The sequence below is a fragment of the Lontra canadensis genome, unplaced genomic scaffold (genome assembly GCF_010015895.1).
Source record: "Lontra canadensis isolate GAN:19392208 unplaced genomic scaffold, GSC_riverotter_1.0 scaffold98, whole genome shotgun sequence".
Classification (NCBI taxonomy): Eukaryota; Metazoa; Chordata; class Mammalia; order Carnivora; family Mustelidae; genus Lontra; species Lontra canadensis.
In genome coordinates this window covers 6528417-6554788 of record NW_022631092.1, presented here as the reverse complement: position 1 = coordinate 6554788, position 26372 = coordinate 6528417, and the positions used below count along the sequence as shown (strand labels likewise).

Sequence of the window (26372 nt, the reverse complement as noted above, 5' to 3'; positions counted from 1 at the left end):
CCATTAACCATTTTTTTATTTTGTTTTTTTTTTTAATATTTTATTTATTTATTTGACACAGAGAGATCACAAGTAGGCAGAAAGGCAGGCAGAGAGAGAGAAAGAGAGAGAGAGGAGGAAGCAGGCTCCCCACGGAGCAGAGAGCCGGGTGTGAGACTTGACCCCAGGACCCTGAGGACCCTGAGATCATGACCTGAGCCAAAGGCAGACGCTTAACCGACTGAACCACTCAGGCATCCCACCGTCTTAACCATTTTTAAGTGTACATTTCAGTGGCATTAGCATAATGATATTGTTGTGCAACCTACGTTCAGATTTTTCTCCTCTTGCAAAATTGAAACTATATATATGAAATAACTCCCATCCTCCCTCCCTCCCTTCCTTAGCCCTTGGAAACCACCATTCCACTTTTTGCCTCTGTGAATCGGACTACTCTAGGTACTGCATATAAGTAGAATCATACATTATTTGTCTTTTTGTGGCTGGCTTATCTTACTTAGCATATGCTCAAGGTCATCCATGTTGCAGCACCTGTTAGATTTTCCCTCCTTTTGAGGCTGAATACTATCCCATTGCATGTACATACCACATTTTGTTTATGCATTCATCCATCAATGGACACTGGGGTTGTTTCTACCTCTTGGCAATTTCAAATGCTGTTGTGAACGTGAGTGTACAAATATCTGTCCAAGTCCCCGCTTTCAATTCCTTTGGGTATATACTCAGAAGTGGAATTGCTGGATCATATGGTAATTCTATTTTTAATATTCTGAGGAAGTACCATGCTATTTTTCATAACGGCTGCACCATTTTGACATTCCCAACAATAGTGTGCAAGGAGTCAAATTTCTCCACATCCTTGTCAACACTTGTTATTGTCCATCTTTTTCATTATAGTCATGGCAGTGGGTATGCAGTGGTATCTCATGATTTTGATTTGCATTTCCTATTGATTAATGTTGAGTATCTTTGCATGTGCCTATTAGCCATCTATATATCTTCGGAGAAATGTCTGTTTAAATCCTTTGCTCACCTTAAAAATTGGGCTGTCTTTTTATTGTTGAATTATATGAGTTCTTTATATAGTCTGGATACAAGCCTCTTATCAAACAATATAGAAATGATTTACAAAAGTTCTCTCCCATTCAGTGAGCCATGTTTTCAATTACCCCCCACCCCCACACCAAACTCCACAATCAACACGGGGCCTGAATTCACAATCCCAAGATCAAGAGTCGTATGCTCTACCAACTGAGCCAGTCAGGTGCCCCATACCTCTTCACTTTCTTAATGGTGTCTTTGAAGCACAAAACTTTTACACTTTGATCAAGTTCAATTTCTAATTTTCTTTTTCTGCTTGTGTTTTTGGAATCATATGTAAGAAACCACTACCTACTAAGGTCATAAAGATTTACAGTTATGTTTTCTTCTAAGACTTTTTACAGTTTCAGCTCTTACATTTAGGTCTATACTGGATTTCTGAATGAATAATTGTATATAGTATAACATGGGGGTTCAATTTGGGATTCTTGTATATAGATATTGTGTTTTCCCAGCATCATTTGTTTTTTAAGATTATTTATTTATTTATTTGACAGACAGAGATCTTAAGTAGGCAGAGAGGCAGGCAGAAGAAAGGAGGAGGAGGAGAAAGCAGGCTCCCTGCCAAGCAGAGAGTCCAATGCGGGGCTCGATCCCAGGATCCTGGGATCATGACCCCGAGCCAAAGGCAGAGGCTTTAACCCAATGAGCCACCCAGGCGCCCCCCAGCATCATCTGTTAGAGAGACTATTTCCTACCCATTGAATGATCTGACACCCCGGTCAAAAATTGACTATAAATATGAGGGTTTCTGAATTTTCAATTCTATTCATCTATAAAGATACCTATATACTGATACCATACTGTCTTGATGAATGTAATTTTGTATGAAAACTTTGAGACTATGAGTCCTTCAACTTTGTTCTTTTTAAAGATTTTTTAGCTATTCTGGTTCTCTTGTATTTTCATGTGACTTTAAGGATTTCCTTGTTAATTTGTGCAAAACCAGCTTCATTCCTAACCTAAATAAAGTACAGTGTAGTTCCTACATTTGGAAGGATCCATAGTCCTTACAAGGTCAATCATGCAAACTGGGATCTCCTCACTGCTTGCACCCTCCAAATACCAAAGCAAATGTAGGTGATAACAGACCATTTTTGCATATATTCATTTCACACACTGGTGGTGAACAATAAAAATGAATCAAATATAATCTCAAAGGACAGAATTATCAATTTAAATAATTATTAGATATCATTTGTGCAAAAACTATTTATTTTTCTTCTAACAGTGTTATAAAATATTCCCCCAAAAATCAGACTGCAGCATTATAAACAATACTGAATAGTTCCATTACACAAGAATTGAATTTTACTATAATTTCTATTTAAGGAGGAAAACAAGTTATTCTAAACAATTCATAACTGCTATCAGTATATGAGTCCAAGTCTTTCATATCTGTGGGATTTCAGCTATAAAGGCATAAAAGTTAATATAACACAGGAGTTTAGGGCACCTGGGTGGGTCAGTGGGTTAAAGCCTCTGCCTTCGGCTCAGGTCATGATCCCAGAGTCCTGGGATCGAGCCCCGCATCGGGCTCTGTGCTCAGCAGGGAGCCTGCTTCCACCTCTCTCTCTCTCTCTGCCTGCCTCTCTGCCTGCTTGTGATCTCTGCCTGTCAAATAAATAAATAAAAATTTAAAAAATCTTAAAAAAAAAAACCACAGGAGTTTACTTGCAATTTTGCTGAGGAACTAATCCAAACAATACAAACTAAAGAACAAATCATTCAGCTAGTTAGTGAGCCTAGCAGTCCACTCACCACCAGCATTCCACTGAGGCTGTGATGTTCCTTAGTGGTACTTTTACACATAGTAAAGATAATACAACAGCAACTGGTGAGGACGAGAAGTTTCTACAAATTTGGAATAAAAGATGGATACATCTTTTATTTGTTGTTTGTTCACTTGTTTGTTTTTTTTAAATATTTATTTATTTGAGAGAGAGAGAGATCACGAGCAGGGGGGAAGGGTAGAGGGAGAAGCGGACTCCCCACTGAGCAAGGAGCCTGATGTGGGACTCAATCCTGGGACACTGGGATCATGACCCGAGCTGAAGGTAGTTGCTTAACTGACTGAGCCACCCAGGCACCCCGAAAGATGGACACATTTCTTGAGGCTATCTCAGATCTATAACACAAATAGTTCCATCATATATCCAGCAGTGTATGGGAATGTTTTAGCAAGTGCATCAAGTTTTACCAAGAATATTCATCAGAAAAGAGAAAAATGAAAGCTGAAAAGGCAGTGAGGATGATACAGGAAACACAGGACTCATGACCACAATGTGATTTGGGAGAAAATGTGAAGTTAAAGGTTTCATAAAAAGAGTTATCAGTCATAACAAGAAATTGTTTGGTGCACCTGGGTGGCTCACTCAGTTAAGCGTCCAACTCTTGATTGCAGCCCTGGTCATGATCTCAAGGTCATGAGATCCAGCTCTGCATCAGGCTCTGTGCTCAGCTGGGAAACTGCTTGAGATTCTCTCCCTCTCCCTGTCTATATTCTCTTTCTTTCTCTGAAGCAAATAAACAAAATATCTTTAAAAGATCATTTATTTATTTATTTATTATTTTATTTATTTATTTCAGAGAGAGAGAGAGAGAGAGCACGCGAGCAAGCAAGCATGAGAGGGGTGAGGGTCAGAGGGAGAAGCAGACTCCTCACTGAGCTGGGAGCCCAATATGGGAGTCCAGTATCATGACCTGAGCTGAAGGGAGTCTCCCAACCAACTGAGCCACCCAGGCACCCTAAAATCTTTTTAAAATTTTATTTATATATTTGACACAGAGAGAGCACAAGCAGGGGGAGTGGCATGCAGAGGGAGAGGTAGAAGCAGGCTCCCTGCTGAGTAAGGAGCACAATATGGGGCTTGATCCCAGAATCCTGGGATCGTGACTTGAGCCTAAGGCAGCAGCTTAACCCTGAGCCACCCAGGTGACCCTAAATAAATAAAATCTTCAAAAAAAAAAAAAGTTTTTTAACATGGATATGAAAAGAAAATGCCTTTGTATATAAGTCAAAACAGGATCTTTAGACAACAGATATTTACCATGTGCCAATTATAAGAAGTGTTGGGAATTCAGTGGTGAAAAACCCAGATACCCAGATATCCTTATAGGTGTTTGGAGTTTAAGGTCAGGCTACCTTACCTACTTTGTAGCAATGTGCAGACATTATGCAAAAATTAAGTCTGCCCTACTGATCTGAGAATCTCAGGACATAAAAAAAATTATATTCCGAATATGGATAGGTCAATAAAAGAACCTCAGATACTGGGAAACTTTTGGAAGGTAGGTCTTATAAATACTTCATGTCAGAAACAGAGAAATACCTAATTTCTCCAAAGCCTGAATTCCAGGTTCTCCTCATCATGGACGAACCTAAATGGCTATGGTTTGCAACTTTAAATCTCAAGTTGATGTTACTTCCTCTTAATGTTTCTGACTTTTCTACTGGGTGTAAAATACAAACCCAAGGTATATGACCTTGCCAGACTTTGCCTGGCATCATGAAATGCCATGGACAAAGATCTCAAAGTTGATTACACCAGCTTTAATAGAGGTACATCCTTGGTAATATAAGAAATGTTGGGGCGCCTGGGTGGCTCAGTGGGTTAAGCCTCTACCTTCGGCTCAGGTCATGATCTCAGGGTCCTGGGATCGAGCCCCGCATCGCACTCTCTGCTCAGCGGGGAGCCTGCTTCCTCCTCTCTCTCTGCCTGCCTCTCTGCCTACTTGTGATCTCTCTCTGTCAAATAAATAAATAAAATCTTAAAAAAAATTAAAAAAGGAAATGTTATGAAATCTCTTACTGGAGACTGGGCAATCTTTGGATGCTTACTGGCATCCCTTAGAGAAGAGGGCAGCGTATGACTTCAAGGAGATTATTTTCACAAGCAATACTATTAATATCAGTGAGACAAGAGGGTGGCAAAGGTTTGGAGGGCACACATAAAAGTATATGGGACAACTGAAAGAGCAAGAAGAATGAGAAATGACCTGGCAAAGAGGGAGCACCTGGCTGGCTCAGTCAGAAGAACATGGACTCCTTGATCTTGGGGTCGTGAGCTCAAGCCCCACACTGGGTGTAGAGATTACTAAAAAATAAACTTAAAAAGTTAACGTTTTCTTTCAAAAAAAGAATGGCAAAGAGGATGGAACTGAAAGACTAGAACAAATTTGGGGGGTTTTCATAAATTTAGTCAAAGTTCTACAATGGGAAATTTGCTGATTGAAACCATAACCAGTTATGATGAATAAAACTTTTGAATATTGTTCTTTAGAAAGACTCTATCACTTCATGAAGGTTCCCTCTCAAAATACTGCCTCACAATTCTCTCCCTTTATCTCCTCTACCACTTGCCTCTTTCTGCAAGGCTAATGTTGAAATTTAACTTTTTCGGGGGTTCGGTACATTTCATAATCTCACCATATAGACCATAATAATTGGGACACCACTATGTTAAATCTGAAGATTCAGGGAAGTTCAAATTAATGCTTCTACTAATAATTCAATATATTACAGTATAACATTTTAGTGGGGGAATTACTTTAGTTACTTCTAATTATGAACTAATTTACATCAAAAACCCAGAGGGAGAACTTAAATTTTTTTCAAGTGTACCTTACTACATTTTAGAGGAAAAATAATACGCATATATGGGTTAGCACAAACCTGGGAAATCGCAAAGTTCCCTCATGAATATCAAGGTCCTATCTTGATGGCAACAAGTTGACTCTAATTACCACAGAAGTGCCAGATGCTCACTTTTATAAGCAGATTTCATAAGCTTTACATTTAGTGAGAAACTGTTAGCTACATTTGGCAAAGGAAGATTATCTCTCAGATGTTGAGACTACCAGCAGAAGAATCTATTTGCTTCATTCTTCCTAGGAGAGATTGGCTGAAATAATTTGTCAGTTAAAAACAACTGAACAGTTAAAAATCTTCATGGTAAATTCTTTGTTGAAAGTTCAAGTACATCTGCTGAAATGCACTCATTCTATTTCTTTCAGAGCAAGATGGGAGGACAGAATACTTAAAAATCACAAAATAGTGTATAAAATCAGAATGACATTCTGTTACATTAGGTATTATTCACAAAGCTGTTGCAAGTTGATCGTTTATACTACAAATAACTTTTCCTATTTCTAAGATTTATTTATTTATTTATTTGACAGACAGAGATCACAAGTAGACAGAGAGGCAGGCAGAGACAGAGAGAGGGGGAAGCAGGCCCCCTGCTGAGCAGAGAGCCCGATGTGGGGCTCAATCCCAGGACCCTGGGATCATGACATGAGCTGAAGGCAGAGGCTTTAACCTACTGAGCCACCCAGGTGCCCTGAGAACTTTTCCTATTTCAAAGCTCATCCCTCTTGTGCTAGCTCCAGGGAACTGATCTGTATAAGCTTTGGCTCATTCCATGGTTTATCTATAGTAAAAAAAACTTTACTCCTAAATTGGCCTGTCTTGCTTAATAGATTCACAATCTTCTGACGGTGTAGGGAAACCCCTAACCTTAACTTATCAGAAAGCTGAAATGTTATTAAGCAAAGTAGGCACAGGTCCAAGGGTCAGCAAACTTTTCCTATAAAGGGCTAGGCAGTAAATACATGAGGATTTGCAGGCCACAATCAGTCTGTCTCATATTTTCTGTTTTTGTTGTTGTTGTTGTTGTCGTTTTATTTTAACGACCCTTTAAAAAGTAAAAACCATTCTTAGTTCACAGGGAATACAAAAACAGGCCATGGGCCAAGTTTGCCAACCTTCAGAGTAGTGCTATCTACTGGAAATGTTTTCTGTCTATGCTGTTCAATATGGCAGCCACTAGACACACGTGGCTACTAAGCATTTACAAGTGTGACTCAGGAATTAAATTTATTTTATTTTATTTTAATTAATTTAACTTTAAACAGCTACATGCAGCTAGTGGCTAGTATTTTGAAGTGCACAGGTCCAAAGAATCTCCAATACCCCACAAGAGCCACTGAAATCCCTGATATACCCATGTTGTCTCAAGAATCTACTGAATGCTGGGACAAGAGGTAAATAGGAATTGTTACTAATAATAGCCTCCAGGGGCACCTGGGTGGCTCAGTAGGTCAAGCATCTGCCTTTGGCTCAGGTCATGATCCCAGGGTCCTGGGATCGAGTCCCACGTTAGGCTCCATGCTCAGAGGGGAGCCTGCTTCTCCCTCTCCTCCCTGCTTGTGCTCTCTCTCTCGTGCTATCTCTGTCACTGTCTCTCTCTCTCAAATAAATAAAAATTTTTTAAAATCTTAAAAAATAGAATAGCCTCCAATTATTAAGTTAAGCACTGTGCATCAATTCAAATGCATCAAGGAGAGGAAAATAACATAGGAGAAACTGGAAACAAAACTAGTTGGCATCTGGGGCACCTGGGTGGCTCAGTGGGTTAAGCCTCTGCCTTCGGCTCGGGTCACGATCTCTGGATCCTGGGATCGAGCCCCACATTGGGCTCTCTGCTCAGCAGGGAGCCTGCTTCCCCCACCCCGCCCTTCTCTGCCTGCCTCTCTGCCTACTTGTGATCTGTCTGCCAAATAAATAAATAAAACCTTTAAAAAAAAAAACTAGTTGGCATCTCACAACTTATCAGTATGACATCTTTTCAATAATGATTGGGCAAATCAGACCTTTGAAGTATTGAGAGAATGAATCTAAAGGGCTTTGACTTAAAAGACATATAATGAGGGGCGCCTGGGTGCCTGAGTCATTAAGCATCTGCTTTCGACTCAGGTCATGATCCCAGGGTCCTGAGATCGAGTCCCACATCAGGCTCCCTGCTCAGTGGGAAGCCTGCTTCACCCTCTCTCACTCCCCATGCTTGTGTTCCCTCTCTTGCTATCTCTCTGTCAAATAAATAAATAAAATCTTTAAAAAAAAAGACATATAATGTTCCTATTTTTGATGGAAGTGACAATTTCTATCACTCTATCTGCATAGATCCTACTGAAGACAGATGCAACTAAAATTAGTTTGCCTGAGAAGACAAGTGATTTCTCCCATCACTGACCTGAAATGCTCCTGGAAAATTGCTTTGCTTCATTCATCACACTGCCACTCCCAGCAAGGCCCCTAAAGTTCACAAGGTGTAAACTTGCTTTGTTAGCCAAGCTGTTAACACAAGAAACCCAAGTCCTCATTTTCATGTGCTGACAAATCATTTCCCGAGTCCATTAATGCATTCATAACTTGATACTTGGAACTTCTGAAGTAGAAAATTAGGGGAGAGAATACTCATTCAACTTGAGAGAAAGCCTCTAGTTAATGCCTGAGACAACATCCATTACGGGCTATTTGTTTTCCCCACCTATCTGGACTAAGCAAAGAATTTAAGACACACAGTAGGTACATATCACTACACAGATGTCCAGCTGGTGGTACGACAAGACTCACACTACCCTTCCCCAAAAGTTTTATCGCCACTGTTTCCTATTTTCAAAGTCTCGGGACATTCCTAAAGAAAGTAAAATCACGGAGGTAAAAGGGTGAACCACAGAATACAAATCCATGAGTGCAACCAGTTCGCACAATAAGCATCCACTCACAGGTCCAGGTCCAACTATCTAGTAAGAGTCTACAATTGGCACATCAATACAATAAAATTTTATGCAGCAACTGGGAAACAATGAGGTAGGTCTATCTATATCACTGTGGAAAGATATCTAAGCTACACTGTGGGGTAAAAAAGCAAGTCGCGAAACAGTTCACATATTGTGATCTCATCTGTATGTGGTAACGTAGAAACCCGATTATGCATAGAAAATGTCCAGTAAGTCCAGCAAGCAAGGTTTTTAACTTTTCACTTTTTGTCCTATTATGCTATTTTAAAGAATGTTAAATCAAGAGTGCGAGTTACTTCTGTAAGTTTAAAACGTTCCTTTAGGGTCGTCTTTAGGGGCACCTGGGTGGCTCGGTCGGTTCAGCGTCCAAGTCTTGGTTTGAGCTCAGGGCATGATCTCAGGGTGGTGGGATCAAGCCCCCTGCTCCACGGTCACTGGGGAATCTGCTTGAGATTCTCTCTCTCTTCTCCCTCTCCCCCCCAACCCGCACGCTCTCTGAAATAATCATCAAATTTTAAAGAAATATATATATAAAAAAAGTAAAGCATTCCTTTAAAGCCTAGAGAGATCTCCGCAGTAGTCTTCAAGAGACTAAGGATATGTGGTAGCTCTTCTTTACTCTTGCAGTGTTGATAATTTAAAAGTCAAAGCTGTACATGAAAATCCTTTCAGAACTTCCTTTTGTCATTACTTCCCCCACCCGCAAAGTATATAATCAGTTGCCCCTCACAATCCCGGGGCAGCAGCTCTTCCTGCCCATGGGTCCTGTGCCCATGCTTTAATAAAACCACCATTTTGCACCAAAAAAGAAAAAAAAAGTCAAAGCTGTTCTATTTGTATTTAAAGCTACTACAATGTTCCTAAGACTGCTTCTGTCAATGAATTTCTATGGTGGGGAGGAGAGAAGAAAATTCACATTTTTATTATGTAACGGGGGGGGGGGGGGGGGGGGACGAAAGAAAGAAAGAAAGAAAGGCAGGCACACTTCAAAAGGGCCTTGGTAGGAAAGACAATCCACAAGTGCCAACCAGCTCCAGGGCCATGAAGATCCCAGGAGAGCTATCACATTTCAATTACCATCACTAACATTACTTATTATTTGGCCTGCTTGGTCTCTAAGGAAGGCAGCTTGTGATGACAATACCCAGCCTCTTCTTGTAAAACAATTCATTAGGCAAAGCAGAACAGCTGGGGCAGCCACGTGCTAGTTCTTAAAGCACCACCCTACTGGGACCTCTGGCCCAGATTTCTCTTTCCGTGAGGGACAGCCACCACCCCTGTGACAGCTGCAGAGTCCTCCAGGGACCCTTCAGGTTTAATGAGTACTTCCTGCACTGGAGAGAGCCATTTGATTTCTAACATAAACTAATGGTACTCCTGCTTTCAGCAGGTTTCACCAGACATCAGATAAGAGGCTTTAGGGCATTTTTATCTTGTTCTAATGCTCCTGAGTTAATTAGGCAGCAAAAGATATTGTCATAGAGCCCCGATGTAGCTATATTATCCAATAAACAGACTCTTTCCAAGACAGGTTTAATATGGATCGAGGAGGTAAAGAAGGCTGGCTTAATATTGATCCTATTGAAAGGATGAGAATCCAGTCACCAGAAGCAGGGCAAAATCATACACATTCTGCAGGAGACGAAGTGCTATAAGGAAAGTAAAGAAGTCATCTTTAACTATTAAGTAAAATGCCATGCGTTTTTGTTCTTCTTTTCTTTCTTTTTTTAAGATTTCATTTATTTATTTGACAGAGACAGCGAGAGAGGGAACACAAGCAGGGGGAGTGGGAAAGGGAGAAACAGACTCCCCGCTGAGCAGAGAGCCGGATGCGGGACTTGATCCCAGGACTCTGGGATCATGACCCGAGCTGAAGGCAGATGCTTAACGACTGAGCCAGACAGGCGCCCATGTTTTTGTTTTTGTTTACCATTTTAAATAGCATAAACCTGAAAGACTGATTTGGCATTCTGGGTTATTTTAAACAAATGTTTCTAAATGAAACTATTTTCATGCATTTTGCTGAAAAGTATTCTTAGGGGCAAGTTTTGTTAAAACTAGCAATAAAATCATTGTAAAAATAGCTTATTATATCAATAATATAAAATTAATTATAATTATATATTAATAAAAGACATTAGAGGTTTTTTTTTTACTATAAAGCAAATTTGAATACATTAAACAATGAAGACTGCCTTTAACTTCTAAATATTACCAGAGCCTACATCATATTGGGCTTCAGAAATAATTCAACCATTGACTCAATAACACTGATACCCTATTATAATGAAGGCTATGTGAGATACAGTGAAAATAAAAATCAGCCCTTGGATTCACTGTTGTTTAGTCCAGGCTAACTGCATAAAAGAAAATTTTACTAAAACAATTTAAAAAAATCTCTTAGAATCTGCTTTGATAAATATACAGAAATCAGAGAACCAAAGTGTTTTACTTCATAACTAAAAATATCTAACCAGAACCTGCTGAGTAGGTATAAATATTCATAAGCTGACCATTAAAAAAAAGGGTCAGTTAGTAAAAGCCAATCATTTTCGAGTGGTTTGTCTCCCAAAAGTTTTTTTTTTTTTTAAGTTGAGATTTTAATTCCTTAGAAAAATAGCTCCCACCCCCTAAAAAAAAAGGTCTGCAAGATCTCTTAAAAGGACTCACTGGGTATGCATTTACTGACTTTTGAAATACCAAACATACCATATGGTAAAGAAAATCAATCCCTTACTTTTGTTTATAATCCACACAACATAATCAATAAGGTATAAGCATGAAATCTAATTCACAGATTAACAACCATCCATGCACCTCTCAACTCACTAATTCTGAGTTTTTGCAACATAACCATCACCTCACATTCTTCTACTTCTACGGACCCATCATTGCTCTTTGCGTAGGCCTCCTGTTACCTGCAGCAGGGGATACTGATTGCTTATCCCAACACCTATTATCCCCCTCTTCGTTATTAACAAAACCCCTGATTTTTAGCCAGCAATATTACAGCCCAGAATAAAAGAGGACATTCTTTCGCAGCTAGGTTGGTCCAGATGATGAAGTTCTATGGCACTTCCAGGAAGCTGCTTACAGGAAAATAAGTGATGTGCACAACCTGTCTACCTCAAGCCTTCCTTTTTGTGGAAAAAAAGAGTTCTGCTCTGTGTAAACCACAATTATTTTGGATTTCTTGTTACAGCTGAACCTCAACCTAACTAACAGACATGATAGCCACAATTTTTGAGCCAATAATCCTGACAGATGTTTGAGTAATTCATTTCAGTGACCCCTTAACACTTTGTACCCACCTTTCACCCTAAATTGTATTCTCCTGATCACAGGGGCTTCACATGTTAAAATAATTTTGACTCTGTGTCCTTCCAGTCTGTTACAATTTCCCATCTACTTTTCCCTCCAAAGATCTCTCAACCGCCCTCTCTCTTGCATTCACTCTGTCCTATCTAGTACAAGCAGCACTGCATTCTTGGATTGCAACAGTGTCCTAGCTAGTCTCTCCCACCCATCACCACACCCTTCAATTCTCCCTGGAGGTAGCTATCAGGCTTCTGAAAAGGATTCCCCAGCTTGGTCCTTCAGGCCTTCCATAACACCATGTTTCTAGTACCCTAACCAATCCATATTCAAAACCTGCTTCCGGTCTGAAGTGTCTTCCTTCCTCCCATATGCAAATACTAGTCATGAAGTCCTACTTCAAGTTTCATCTCTTCCAAAAGGTGTTCCCCAGATTCTTTACCTCATTTTTCCCTCTTGAGGAATTTGTAGAATCCATGGTCAGAGAGGGAAGCACGGTGTGAGAAACGCCAGATCATGCAGAGCAGGTAAGGCCAAGTTAAAGATTTCTTATTTTTTCTTAAGAGCAATGAGAAGCCATTGATGGGTTTTAAGAAAGGAATGAAGTCACATGTCCGATGTGTTCCAAAAATATTACTCTGACTGCAGAGTGGAGTAGTTATTGGCGAGAGAACAATTCTACAGCTAATTTGGTTAGGAGAAGGGGAGAATACCAGAAACAGATTAAAGAAGCTTGATAAAACAGGCTTGTTGTAGAGGGAGAACTTGAAACTCAATATTCTAGTGGAAAATGACAGTTATTTGAGTAAATATATGTTCACCATAGGAAAAAAATGGTAAATATTTATCAAAAGAGGTGGTGTGCAGCTCTATCTCCTATCAAGAATGTACTGACACGGTTAAGCGTCTGCCTTTGGCTCAGGTCATGATCCTGAGGTCCTGGGGTGAAACCCTGTATGGGGTTCCCCACTCAGCAGGGAGTCTGCTTCTCCCTCTCCCTCTTACCTCCCTTGGCCTGCTTGTGCTCTTGCTCTCGATCTCTCTCTCAAATGAATAAATTAAAAAATCATTTAAAAAAAAATAATGTACTGACATTTGCAATGCCTGAATCTTGACTGGATCTTGGTTTTAAAAAAAGAGCGCATTACTTCAGTCAGTTAAGTGACCGACTCTCGATTTCAGCTCGGATCACAATCTCAGAGCCATGGGATTGAACCCCACATCAGGCTCTGCGCTGAGCTCAGAGTCTGCTTGTTCCTCTCCCTTTGCTCCTCCCCCTGCTCACTCATTCTCTCTCTCTCTCTCTCTCACTCAGATAAATAAATAACTAAATAAATAAATAATAAAATCTTTTTTTTTTAAAGCTGCACAAGATTTTTAGGAATAACAGGAATTTTGAATGTGAAAGGATATTAGATATTTTGCAATTATTGTTAGTATTTCTTGGACATAATAGTTATAGTATTGTTGGGGCACCTGGGTGGCTCAGTCGGTTAAGTGTCTGCCTTCAGCTCAGGTCATCATCTTGGGGTCCTGGGATTGAGCCCCACGTCAGGCTCCCCACTCAGTAGGGAGTCTGCTTCTCCCTCTTTCCTCTTCCTCTCCCCGCCACCCCTTGCACCTGCCCTCTCTCTCCCTGTCTCTCTCTTTTAAAAGATTTCATCTATTTATTTGAGCAAGTGAGAGAGAGAGAAAGAGCGTGTGTGCAAAGGGGGAGGGTAAGAGGGAGAAGCAGGCTCCCCACCAAGCAGGGAGCCCAATGTGGGGCTCAATCCCAGCACCCTGAGATCATGACCTCAGCCAAAGGCAGACTCTTAGCTGAGACACCCAGGCACCCCATCTCTCCCTCTCTCTAATAAATAAACAAATAAATCTTTAAAAAAATACTTATAGTATTATTATGTAGGAAACTGTCCTTATTCTTAGGAAATGTGTTCTGAAGTATTGAGGGGTAAAGTGCCTGATGCGTGAAACTTACGTCCAAATAGTTCAAGGAGAAATTAAAAAAATAAATAAATAGGGGCGCCTGGGTGGCTCAGTGGGTTAAAGCCTCTGCCTTCAGCTCAGGTCATGATCTTGGGGTCCTGGGATCGAGTCCCACATCGGGCTCTCTGCTCAGCGGGGAGCCTCCTTCCTCCTCTCTCTCTCTCTCTGCCTGCCTCTCTGCCTACTTGTGATTTCTGACTGTCAAATAAATAAACAAAACCTTTTAAAAGAAAACCTTTTAAAAAAATAAATAAATAAATAATAAAAAAATAAAAAAATAAAAATAAATATAAATAAATATTTTTAAAAGTACACATTTTTGTTCATGTATATGCATACATATATACATATACATACGTGTGGCAGTGGGAGGCTCATGGGGTATTTAAAATGTGTTTTCATAAAAAGAACTGTGGAAGAAAAAAAGGCTTAATGACATATCTTCTTCAGTTAGTGAAAGGAAGCTTCTTTCTTGACCTATTTGTGGCATTAATATTCTTTTACTTGGAAATCTGAAATACACTTTTTAATCTATACAAGCCAAGGAAGTCTGAGATCTTAAAAAGTAAAACACCACTTGAGGATTTTTCACCCAAGAGTGGTCTCTTCTACAAGCAGTTAACAGATCAATACTCCAGCCCTCCCTTTAGTTTCAAGCCTGGCTACTCTTGGATTCCATTCTCAACCTGATTGAGGAAAGTGAGGAAGAACTGCATGTCGTTTTTTAGTCTGGAGACAGGTTCCAGAATCATTCTCTGGTGCCTACATTTATTAACCCTTTAATACAAAGTCATCGATTCCTGCTGTGGAGCCATTTCAGCGAATAACAGGTACACAAATTCATATTCAAATAATGTTTTATTGTGTTGCTTTTTTCTTTGTTCATGCTATTATCCTCCAACACTGAGATACTGTTGACTAATTAGACCCTTGTTTTTACTGAATTTGACAGCTGACGGCAGCAGAAACAGAAGCAGACAACCATAAACTATTTTCCCTCCAGCCAGAAGAAAAGTGCTTCCCTTGCAAAGCTAGAATACTATACTCTCCCCACCTCCAAAACTATTTTCTGAGAGGGGATAGTCATAGTAATAACAAGACTTTCAACTAAGAAATCGGAAGGCTTATTTCTATAGTCAGGCCAAGACTTCTCATTCTTTTGACCAAGTGAGCAAGCATATAGATGAAACTCTAACCTAGTCCAAACTTGTGCAGACAACCAGATTGCATAAAATGGATAAAAGACAAAAGAAAAAATGAAGGTCTACATCAAAATGGATGCTGAGCACTTCCAATAAGGCATTCATTAAAGAAAACTTTTTAAGTTCATAAAACAAAACCAGAAGTTACAACACCAAGTTAAGAAGACAACGTGGGGTTTTGTTTGTTTGGTCGTTTTTAGGTTATCATGTATGTTTGTTAAATCAAACCTAGGAAGCCACATGCCAGAAGTTTCCCAAACTAGAATTGGGTTAAAAATGTCACTTACTCTGTGAGGAACACTGCTTGGTGTGATGAGAAGGAAGAAAATGAGCGTGGAGAGGGCTCCTATTCTAAATAAGGTCAAGGTCTGACTGACAAATAAGGGGCCTGAGGGGCTTACTCCTCTCACCCAAAGAAAGTAGTTTATCCCTTGCTGAGTCAGAAGAAACTCTATTATGGCAACAGGAGAGATAGAGAATTAAAACCACAGATAATTTCACATTTCATTTTAGCCACAATTTTCTCCAGCCATACTTTTCACCGCAACTTCTGGAAAGAAGCCAAACAATTTTGTATCATATCTTCTCCTTTAATCTTCCCTCTCCCATCTACTGGTAGAAAGATGGCAAAAAGAATGCAAGCAGAAGAAGGAAGAGAAGTTAAAGGTACGGAAAAACCAACTAGATAACTCTACATATTACTTAGATGCGTGGGCTGACTGAGGGTTGAGATTCATGCTGCATCTTATCCTCTCTTTGTTAAACTGTACTGTCACCTACTATCCTTTTAAACTGCCCCGCAGAAGGTTCAGGGTATGCAAGGACAGTTCTGATTCTTGAGGGATGTGCTCCAATACAAAATGTACTAGAAGAAAAAATATGTGTGTTTGCTTCTCCATCTATTTTTAAAGGACTTCTCTTTGGTTTCTTTCACAATTCCTCTAAGAAAATACTAGAGAAATCCTGAAGGGTCTTTAAAGACGGAATATTAAGAATTTCTCTATGATTTAAGACTTCCTTTCTCACAGCAAATGGTTGAGGGCACCCCACTTCAAGCAATCAGCAAAGAGCCGTTAAGAGCTGAGAATTAAGACATGGCAGTTGGAATCATCGCCAAAACTCCAGCTGGCCCCACTTGAGGAATGAATGAGTTCTGAAAGAGAAATACTGTGCTTTAAAACTAATGAAAGGAAGGGCAGCTGGGTGGCTCAGTAGGTTAAGTCTCTGCCTTTAGCTCAAGTCATGATCTCAGGGTCCTGGGATCGAGCCCCCACATCGGGCCCTCTGCTCAGCAGGGAGCCTGCTTCCCCCCTCCCCCGCCTGCCTCTCTGCCTACTTGTGCTCTCTTTATCTCTGTCAAATAAATAAATAAATAAATAAATCCTTAGTGGGGGGAACTAATGAAAGGAAAATAGAAAGTCTAATTATCAACAGTGATAGAAAATGGGAAGTCATCTTAAAGGCAATATATAACAAGAAGTTAGAAGAGATTTTTTTCACATCTACCATCTCAATCAAGTTGTATCTCACTTAGGAAGTGAGCATTGTCCATGGTCTATCTTCAATACACAGTTATCAAACACAATGTCATCTGACTTTAAACAAACAAACAAGAGAGGCCAAGGTCCAGTATCAATTTCTATCCCACCATTCCTACCTAATCTCCCAGCAAGTTAATGCAAATCAAAGCAAGCATTTCAGTGTGGCTGGTAGTGAAGCCTGTTCCTTTCCCAAGAGAGGCCTGTAAAACAGGACAGTCACTGACAGCAGTACAATTACTGACACAGATACAGACTTTATGGACATGTTTATCTCTGCTGTAAATCCATACTCTCTCTCCACTCCGATTCACGAGTCATAAAGAAATTGCAGATAATGAAAAAGTTGGGGAAATTTACAGCATGTCGGAAACCTCAGACAGCCAGAAGAAATTAAAGAGCTGACTAGGGATAAATCACACAGGTACAATTAAAACTTCCCGCATACCTCCTTCATTTCCAAACTGAGGCACAATCCAATGGAGCTGATGAAAAGTTGAGGTCATGACTCCTCAGGCTGTAATCATTTCTTAACTAACTGTAGGTTAAAAATTAGCCAATTCACAGGTCATGTGTAAACGCTGCTACCTTGATTTCCTTTGCTCTCTACTGGAAGAACCCCCAGAGCAGTTCTGTCTGTAAACAGGCCAAATTGCAACAAGCAATAAATGGAAAGGTGATGTCCCTTCTCCCATTGCCACCTCTTAACCATCGCCACTGTGGACTGAGCATTAAAATGAGAAAGTAGAGCTACAATGGGTGAATGAAACTGGAGGCTTCTTCTTCCCCAATAAATAACCATGCTGAAGGTTTCATTTGATCTCTTTTCAACATTCCAAAGGAGATTTTAAAGGACTGTTATGTTTGGTACTAGAATAAGAATTACTTCTGGTGATAACTTGTTTTTCAGGAGTGGACTGAGCTAATGGCCATCTTGGCATGGGCAGAAACGTGGTGCGGCTAAACCATACCACTGCCCTAAACCATTCAACTTTGATTTTTTTATATTCTTCCATTCACAAAAGCTACAGGAGAGGAGGAAAAAACAAAAGGGAAAAAACAAAAAAGGCAAAATGAAACAAAAACCCTTGACTTTACTAGAATCTATAAGTGCTAATCAATGTGTAACTCTTACGCCAATAAAGTAAATCAGAAAAAATATCAAAGAAATAATGTCTATTTCTTACATAATGCAACTTAACAGAGCCCTGTGATTAAAGACTAGAATAATATGAGTTAATTGTTGGCCCCCCTATTCTATAAGACTATAAAATCCTCTGTAAAGGGGAAAAAAAAGAGGATTCTATCAGGTGCTACACTCTTTCATTTCTCCCCAACTGAGTTAGATGAAACTAGCAGGTTTAAAAAACATCAACCCAAACATTTACAAGACCTCTCTGGAAAGTAGAAATGCAGAACACATATTTTTACCAACTAACTTCCACACAAGTGAAGCAAACCAACAGTGTCAGCAAAGTGATACAGAAGTCAATACTAATCTCTGTACATCTCTGTAGGATGAAGCTTCAACCAAATTAGCTCTAATATGATTTTGAAATTCTGAGACCTGTCAAGAAATGAAAGTTAACAGGCACTTTTTTTTTTTTTTTTTGAGATATGGAGGATGTAACTGACATGGTTTCAATTTTGTTCCTATTGACCCCTTGATGATTTCAGGTCCATTTTACACTTCAGAGAATCCACATGTCATTTTCATTTTACATGTTAAGATTTTACTCTCTATGGACTAAACATGGTTCTAAGGAAATACTGAGAGTTTCAACCCAGACATCTCTACCATAAAAAACTTAGGTTATATCTAGCTCATGGATCGCAAATCTATTCACCCATAAGCCGTAAGACATGGACTGTGGTCTGTTTTTGCCTTTTTTTTTTTTTTAAAGATTTATTTATTTATTTGAGAGAGAGAGAGCGTGCGCGTGGGAGAGCGAGCACTCGGGAAGGGGCACAGGGTAAGGGAGAAAGAAACTTCAGCCAACTCCTCGTAGAGCTCAGAGCTGAGGCAGGACTTGATCTCAAGAACCCGAGATCATGACCTGAATTGAAACAGAGTCCAATGCTTAACAGACTGAGCCACCCAAGGGCCTCCGATCTGTTTTTGCTTATAATGAAAAGTTCCTTAATTAGCTCCTAAGTGTTTGGTTGGTATCCAGTATCAAATAAGAACTGTTAAACAGAGGCAGAGATTTTGTTTGTTTGTTTAAAGATTTATTTGTTTGTTTGTTTGTTTGAGACAGAGAGAGAAAAAAACAGGGAGAGAGGCAGACAGGGAGAAGCAGACTTCCGGCTGGGCTGGATGCTGGATGCTGGGCTCAGTCACAGGACCTGGAGATCATGACCTGAGCCAAAGGCAGATGCTTAACATCTGAGCCACCCAGGCGCCCCCAGAGGCAGAGTATTGTAAGTTCTCAAGAGGCAAATCATATGTTATCAAATGAATCTTTAAGTGAAGTCAAGAAAAATGTCTACTGTTATAACTCTATGAGGCAAATGATATCCCTGGATTAAGCATCAGAAGACTTGAATTCCAGTCCAGGTTTGCAAATAACTAGGTGTGTGACTGGGCAAATCCCTGAAGCTCTCTGAACAGAAGAACTTTGGTCGCCTCATCTGTTCAAATGGGAGTACAGCTGACCCTGGGACATGAGTTTAAACTACACTTTCCTGTGGATATCTTTTTGGCAAATACAGTACAGTACTATAAATGTATTTTTGCTTCCTAATGATTTCCTTAATAACATTTTGTTTTTCCTGTTTACTTTATTGTTAAGACTACAGTATTTAAATATAACATATAAAATATCTGTTAATGAACTCTTTATGTTATTGGTTAAGGTTGCAGGTAAAAAATTGGTCATTAGTAATTAAGTTTTGGGGGAGTCAAAAGTTCTATGAGGATTTTGCCTGCACAGGAGGGTTCGGCACCCCAACCCCTGCATTATTCAAGAGTCAACTATATTAAAATAATAGTGAGAATTAAACGAGAAAACATGTAAGAAACACAGCAGGCTCAAAAATGTTACTTGCCTCTTCTTCATGACACATGATTCAGATTCCTGGTTCTGTCATTACTGAGCTGTGTAGCTGTCCTTAGTCAAGTAACCTAATATCTTTAGGCCTGTCTCTGCATCTGTAACATTAGGGGGCTGGGACTCACTGATGTCTAAAATCCCCCTCCAGCTCCAGCATGCTACGATTACCAAATCTCTCCCTAAATTGCAGGCTGACCATGAGAAAGTCACTTCATTTCGTTAGACCTCAGTTTCCTCCCCTTAAAAAATGGGAAGCTGGGGCACCCGGGTGGCTCAGTGGGTTAAACCCTCTGCCTTCAGTTCAGGTCACAATCCCAGGGTCCTGGGATCAAGCTCCGCATCGGGCTCTCTGCTCAGCAGGGAGCCTGCCTCTCCCTCTCTCTCTACCTGCCTCTCTGCCTACTTGTGATAAATAAATAAAATCTTCAAAAATGGGAACCTGACCCCAACAAAAACATAGATAAGGATGATAACAGGAAATTCATACAAGAGGAAAACATGTGACCAATAAACACAACTTTATTAGAGATCAAAGAAATGCATGTAAAAAATACTGAAACATAATTTTTCTATAAAATGGGCAAGTATTAAAAAGTTTAACAATATCCAGGGTTGGCTCAGTTGGAGGAATACAGTGCTTTCATTCACTGCTCTCAGAAATATTATTTGGACAAGTGTGGAGGTCACTTTGTCCATATGTATACAAAAATGCTAAATGCGTCATTCACTTTGATCTCGCAAAGGATGCTCACTGCAGCATGAGTTCCTTTGGTGAAACACTGGAAACAACCTGAATGTCCACTAAGAGAGAATTAACAAAATATTAGGTAAATAACCATCCAACGGTATTCTGCACAGTCATAAAACTAATGATTTTACTACGTTTTCATGGACACTGAAAGATGGCCACAATGAACTAAGCTGAAAAAGCAGGTTACAGAACAAGAATAGCATGATGCCATCCATGTAAAATTTATATTTATATGCATATGTGTGTGTGTGTGTGTGTGTGTGTGTGTACGTACATGACTATAATATCTCTTAGAGATGTTTGGATGACTTGGAAGAATGTTTGCTAAAATGTTAAAAGTGATTACCATTTTGGGGTGCTGTGATTTTGCTGGATTTTTGCTTTCTTTATATTTTCTATAATGAATATGTATTGTTTTATAATGGTAAAAAAAAAATAAAGCTCATATTTAACTTTTAAAAATACACACTACAGGGGTGCCTGGGTGGCTCAGTCAGTTAAGTGTCTGTCTTTGCCCAGGTCTTGATTCCAGGGTCTCAAGGAGTCTGCTTATCTCTCTCCCTCTGCCCCTCTCTTCCACACTCTCTAATAAATAAATAAAGTCTTAAAAAAAAAATACCCATTACAAAAAAAAACCTCTGCAGCTTTAACAATTATTTTCATTTAGATAAGTAGTATCTCTGGTTCTTATAGTCTCTGGTCAGACGTCTAACCGTGTATACAGCTACATCATTGGGTCGACAGTGTACTTCCTTTACTTAGACCTTTGCTAAGCACTTCACATACCATTTCTCATCCCTCTGCAATGCTATATGACCGTTTTTATCCTAAAGAAAACCCAGCAGGGCATTTACATTTTAGAACCCATTTTCCCCACATTAAATGTTATTTTAAAGAGTGTAAGAAACCACAAACTAAGATCTTTAAGACCAGAACACTGTCTACTTCTTAAATAAGTCACTTTGTAAATACAAACAAATCTTATTCTTGATTATCCTTCAAATCTCAATTAGAAACACTCCTGCATTTAGGAATTCCAAGCTGACAATAGGAATATATTTAAGATTGCCAGAGCCCAGGAAAAGCACAAGTGTGGTATTTAACAAACCACACTGGATGATGGGGGACAGGACCTGGGCTGATTGTTTGTTGTAGGATGGCCTGGGTAGGCAAAGAAGAAACCAGTGTCCTTAAGAATAAACAACTTTTTCTTTTAAGGGGGAGAGGCAGAAGAGGAGAGAGAATCTTTTTTTTTTTTTTAAGATTTTATTTATTTGACAGAGAGAGAGAGAGGTCACAAGTAGGCAGAGAAGCGGGGGCGGGGGAGCAGGCCCCCCACTGAGCAGAGAGCCCGATGTGGGGCTGGATCCCAGGACCCTGAATCAGGCAGAGGCCCAACCCACTGAGCCACCCAGGCACCCCAGGAGAGAGAATCTTAAGCAGGTTCCACATCCAGCACAGAACCCAACACGAGGCTTGATCTCACAACCCTGACATCATGACCTGAGCAGAAATCAAGAGTTGGATGCTTCACCAACTAAGCCACCCAGGTACCCCAAGAATAAACAACTTAATTCCTAAATCATGTTGGAGTTTTGGCGGCTGTTCACATTAAAAGCATATTTAATTACTTCTTCACTTGCTGATATGTTTATTCAATTTAAATTGGAGAGGTACAGAAAAGGAAACGCTCTGATGTAACACGTAGGCACTCCCTCATCTTTCCACCGATGCACAGACCTGCACCATCACCTGTTCTCCCCATCTTCTGCTTACGACACAGTGGCTCTCCCTTCCAACGTAAGGCCAGCACACTTGTGTTCTAAACCCTGGCCCCTCCTTCCCAGGATGTTTACTTATACTTCACCACTTTTCACCTGTCTCCCACCTTTGCCACCGGAATTTAAACATAAACAAGTCTACTGTCTAACAGCAAACAATACACTTTAACAACCACCTTCTCTTCCTCTAAACTGCTGAACTCAGCATTATTTACATTTCCTATCTTCCACTCATTCCTCACTCCATTCCAAACTGCCTCTGCCACCTGACAAAACTACCTCACTCATCCACACATTCAACTGCCTACACAATGTCTCCAATTAACATCGAAAGCCAAACCCCGAGTCAAAAACCAAACTCATCATCTTTTCTTGCAAATCTGTTCTTCTTCCACTGTTATTTTTTAGAAGTTTGGTGAGATATAATTCATATATGAACTGCACATACTTGAAATGTACAGTGTGGGAAGTTCCAACAAATGTATTCACCACAACTAAGGCAAAACCCTTCTGAGTCCTGTGAATGATGAGCTTTTCCCAGTCTGGCTGGTGGGACTAGGCACTAGTCCTGGATTGTGGTGTCAGCCACTGTTGGCCCCAACCCCTTCAGATGGTACTCTCTTTGGCCTCAAGTAGTTTCCTCCCATGAATGTGCTGACTGGTACTCAGCTGGAGCATCTAAGAGGACCCTTTGCAGATTTCCAGGATTCTCTCTCTACGCAGCCTTCTCCTTTCTGGAACTCTGTCCCGTGAACGCCAGCTGCCTTGGTCTCTCCAGACCCTTAGCTCTGTTTCTTCAACTCAGGAAGTTAGCCAATCTCTGCCTGGGATCCCCCTCCCTATACCACATCTTGAAAACTCTCAAAGCAGTAAGCTGAGACAATCATGGGGCTCATCTCATTTACTACCTCTCAGAGTCCCCTGTTTTTTGTTGCCTGCTGTCAGTGTCCTAAAACCACTGTTTCTTATATTTTGTCATTAAAAAATTGTTCCAGGTGGGAACAGGAATCTACTCCCTGCTATTCCATCTCAGCCAAAATCATAAGGCTTTCCAATGTTCTTTACATGCCACTGATTTCCCTGATCAGGGGAGAAATCTGGGACTCTTTGCTGACAACTCCCTCCCCTTTTTCATGTTGCAGAGCAAATCAATCAAGACTTTGTCCTAAATCACTGTCAAACTCCGTGATCTCCCTCCCTGGCCTCTAGGCATCAGTTCTAAGCATCACAGTCTTGGCTATTGCAATGAACTCCTACTTGGTGTCCCTGGTTCCTCTTGCCGCCCTCCATACCATTCTCTACGTGGCCAGATGCTGAACATTGCTTGCTTAAGCCCTTCAGTGATTTCCCACTGTTCTTAGGATAATGTCCAAAATCCTTAATACAACCAAGAAGTTTTACATGATTCAGCCTTTGTCTACTTCAGCAGTCACTGTCTGTTCCAGGCATATTAGCCTTCTTTCAGCTTCGCAAGGACCCTATAGTATTCCTTCCCACAACCAGAATTGCTATTCCTCCCAGAAAGCTCATTTCCCTTTCCTTCACTCAATTAACTCCAATTCATTCTTCATACTTAAGTATCTTTTCCTCAGGAGAACGATCATGGCCCACTTGACCTCTGCCCCACATTGTGCTTAAAACAATTTATCAGCAAACAATTATTTATGTAATGCCTTTTCCACGACAATGTTAGCTCTGTGACAGCAGAAACCATCTCTCTTATTTACTGCTAAGTCCTTGGTACCTAGCACAGTACCCTGAAAGCACACAATAAATATTTGCTGTATGAATGTGAGATAATAAAAAGTATATATATTGGTTCCTGCCCCTGGTTCCTGGCACAAAGTTCCTAAAACTCATAATTTCCTAAGTGGTAAGAAACCTAGGAGCATCTTTTGTTTTAATATTCAATCTTTGACCCCCAGCTCCTGATACAGAGTTGCTAAATCCCCTGGCATCTTCTGGGAGAGAGCAGTGTCTTTTGTTCTAATGAGGTGACTCTGGGTGGGCTCCTGGATGGGGGCTGCTCACCAGAAAGACCAAGCCATGATTAGAAGCTTGGGATTGTCATTGATACCACTCCCCTCTCCAGAGAGGGGAGAGGGGCTGGAAATGAAGTTAATGATTGATCATGGCTATGTGATTAAAGCCTCCATTAAAATGAGCAAAGTATAGGGTCTGTCGGGCTTCTGGGCTGGTAAACACGAGGAGGTGCTGGCAGAGTGGCTCATCTAGAGAAGGCATGGGAGCTCTGTGCCTTTTCCACATGCTCTGCCCCACACACCTCTTCCAGCTGCATGTACATCTGTATCTTTTACCATATTCTTTTATAATAAACTGGTAAACAGTAAACTTTTCCTGAGTTCTGTGAAGTGCTCTAAAATTAATCAATCCCAAGAAGGAGTCTGTGGGAACATCTGATCTATACTTGATCAGTCACATGCACAACTGACAACTGGGCCTTGCGACTGGTATCTGAAGTGGGGGGGAGGGGAGTCCTGCAGGACTGAGCCCGTTCGCTGTGGGATCTGACAGTATCTCCAGCGAGTCAGAATTGAGTTCAGTTATAGGACACCGAGCTGGTGTCACAGAATTGCTTAGTGTGGGGACAAAAAAACCCATAGGTGGTGTCAGAAGTGCTGTGATAAGGCACCTGACTGGCTCAGTCGTTAAGCGTCTGCCTTCAGCTCAGGTCGTGATTCCAGAGTCCTGGGATTGAGCCTCGCATCGGGCTCCCTGCTCAGCGGGAGGCTCTCTCCCACTCCCCCTTCTTGTGTTCCCTCTCTTGCTATGTCCCCCTCTATCAAAGAAATAAATAAAATCTTTAAAAAAAAAAAAAGTGTTTTGACAGTACAGTGTGACAGCAATGTGAGAGTAAAGGAGAAACCCAGGAAGAGTTAAGAGTTGGTCTTCCTTACACAATGAATTAAATACTATGTCTTAAAATAATAGAATTTTAATGCTGTAAGGAACTCAGAGGTCTTCTAGTCCAACCACTTTGTTTTTCACTGAGGAAACTAATGCCCAAGGTCACTCATCTAAATCAATGACGAAAGTGACACTGGACAATAATAAAATCTAGAATTTACTGCTAACTTCCTAGGTGTCAAGCACCATCTTATGCATTTTTCTTACTGAGGTGAAATTTTTAAGCGTACATTTCAATGGCATTCAGTATAGTCACAATATTGTGCAATCACCAATTACATCGAATCCCAAAACATCTTCATCACTCCAAAAGAAATTCCTGTACCCATTAAAGCAGTCACCCCCATTTCTACCCCATCTCCTGTCCTTTCTCCTGATTGGCGACCACCAATCTGCTCTCTGTCTCTATGGCTTTATCTACCCAGGATGTCTCATATAAATGGAATCATACAATATGTGACATTTTTGTATCTGGCTTCCTTGTTAGTACAATGTTTTTGAGATTCATCCATGTTGGACTATGTATCAGTACTTCATTCATTTTTATGGCTGAATAATATTCCATTACACACACACACACACACACACACACACACACACAATATTTTGCTTATCCACTCATCTGTTAGTGGACATTTGGTTTGTTTCCACCTTTTGGCTAACATGGAATAGTACTGACACGAACATACAGGTGCAAGTATTTGTTTGCATTCGTCTTCAATTTTTCTGGGTATCTACCTAATAGTAGAATTGCTGGGTCATGTGGTAATTCTGTTTAACCTTTAGGGAACCACTCAATTTTCCCACAGTGGCCACATCATTTTACATTTCCACCAGCAATGTAGGAGCGTTCTAATTTCACCACATCCTTGCCAATACTTGTTATTTTCTGTTTAAAAAAAAACTATTAAAATTTTATAGCCATCTTAGTGCATTTGAAATAATATCCCATTGCATCTATGATTTGCATTTCCCTAATGACTAATGATGTTCAACATCTTTTTATGTGCTTATTGGCCATTTGTCTATCTTCTTTGGAGAAATGTCCACTCAAGCCCTTTGCCCATTTTTTAACTGGGTTGTTTGTCTTTTTGTTGTTGAGTTTTAAGAGTTGTTTACATAGTGTAGGTACT

The 26372-nt window shown here is 40.3% G+C and overlaps 1 protein-coding gene across 3 annotated transcripts in view; it reads right to left on the bottom strand.

Annotated features, from left to right (window-relative positions):
* Window positions 1–26372, bottom strand: part of LIN52 (lin-52 DREAM MuvB core complex component) — a 138792-nt gene that overhangs the window by 76177 nt on the left and 36243 nt on the right. Inside the window, exon 6 of one of the 3 annotated variants that reach the window (XM_032837524.1) lies at window positions 8118–8197. The exons of the other annotated variants lie outside the window; for them this stretch is intronic. Within the exon in view, the coding sequence (XP_032693415.1) occupies window positions 8172–8197 (26 nt within the window). The 3' untranslated portion in view covers window positions 8118–8171. Of the gene's footprint in view, window positions 1–8117; window positions 8198–26372 lie in introns of those variants that run through there. 3 annotated transcript variants of the gene reach the window in all.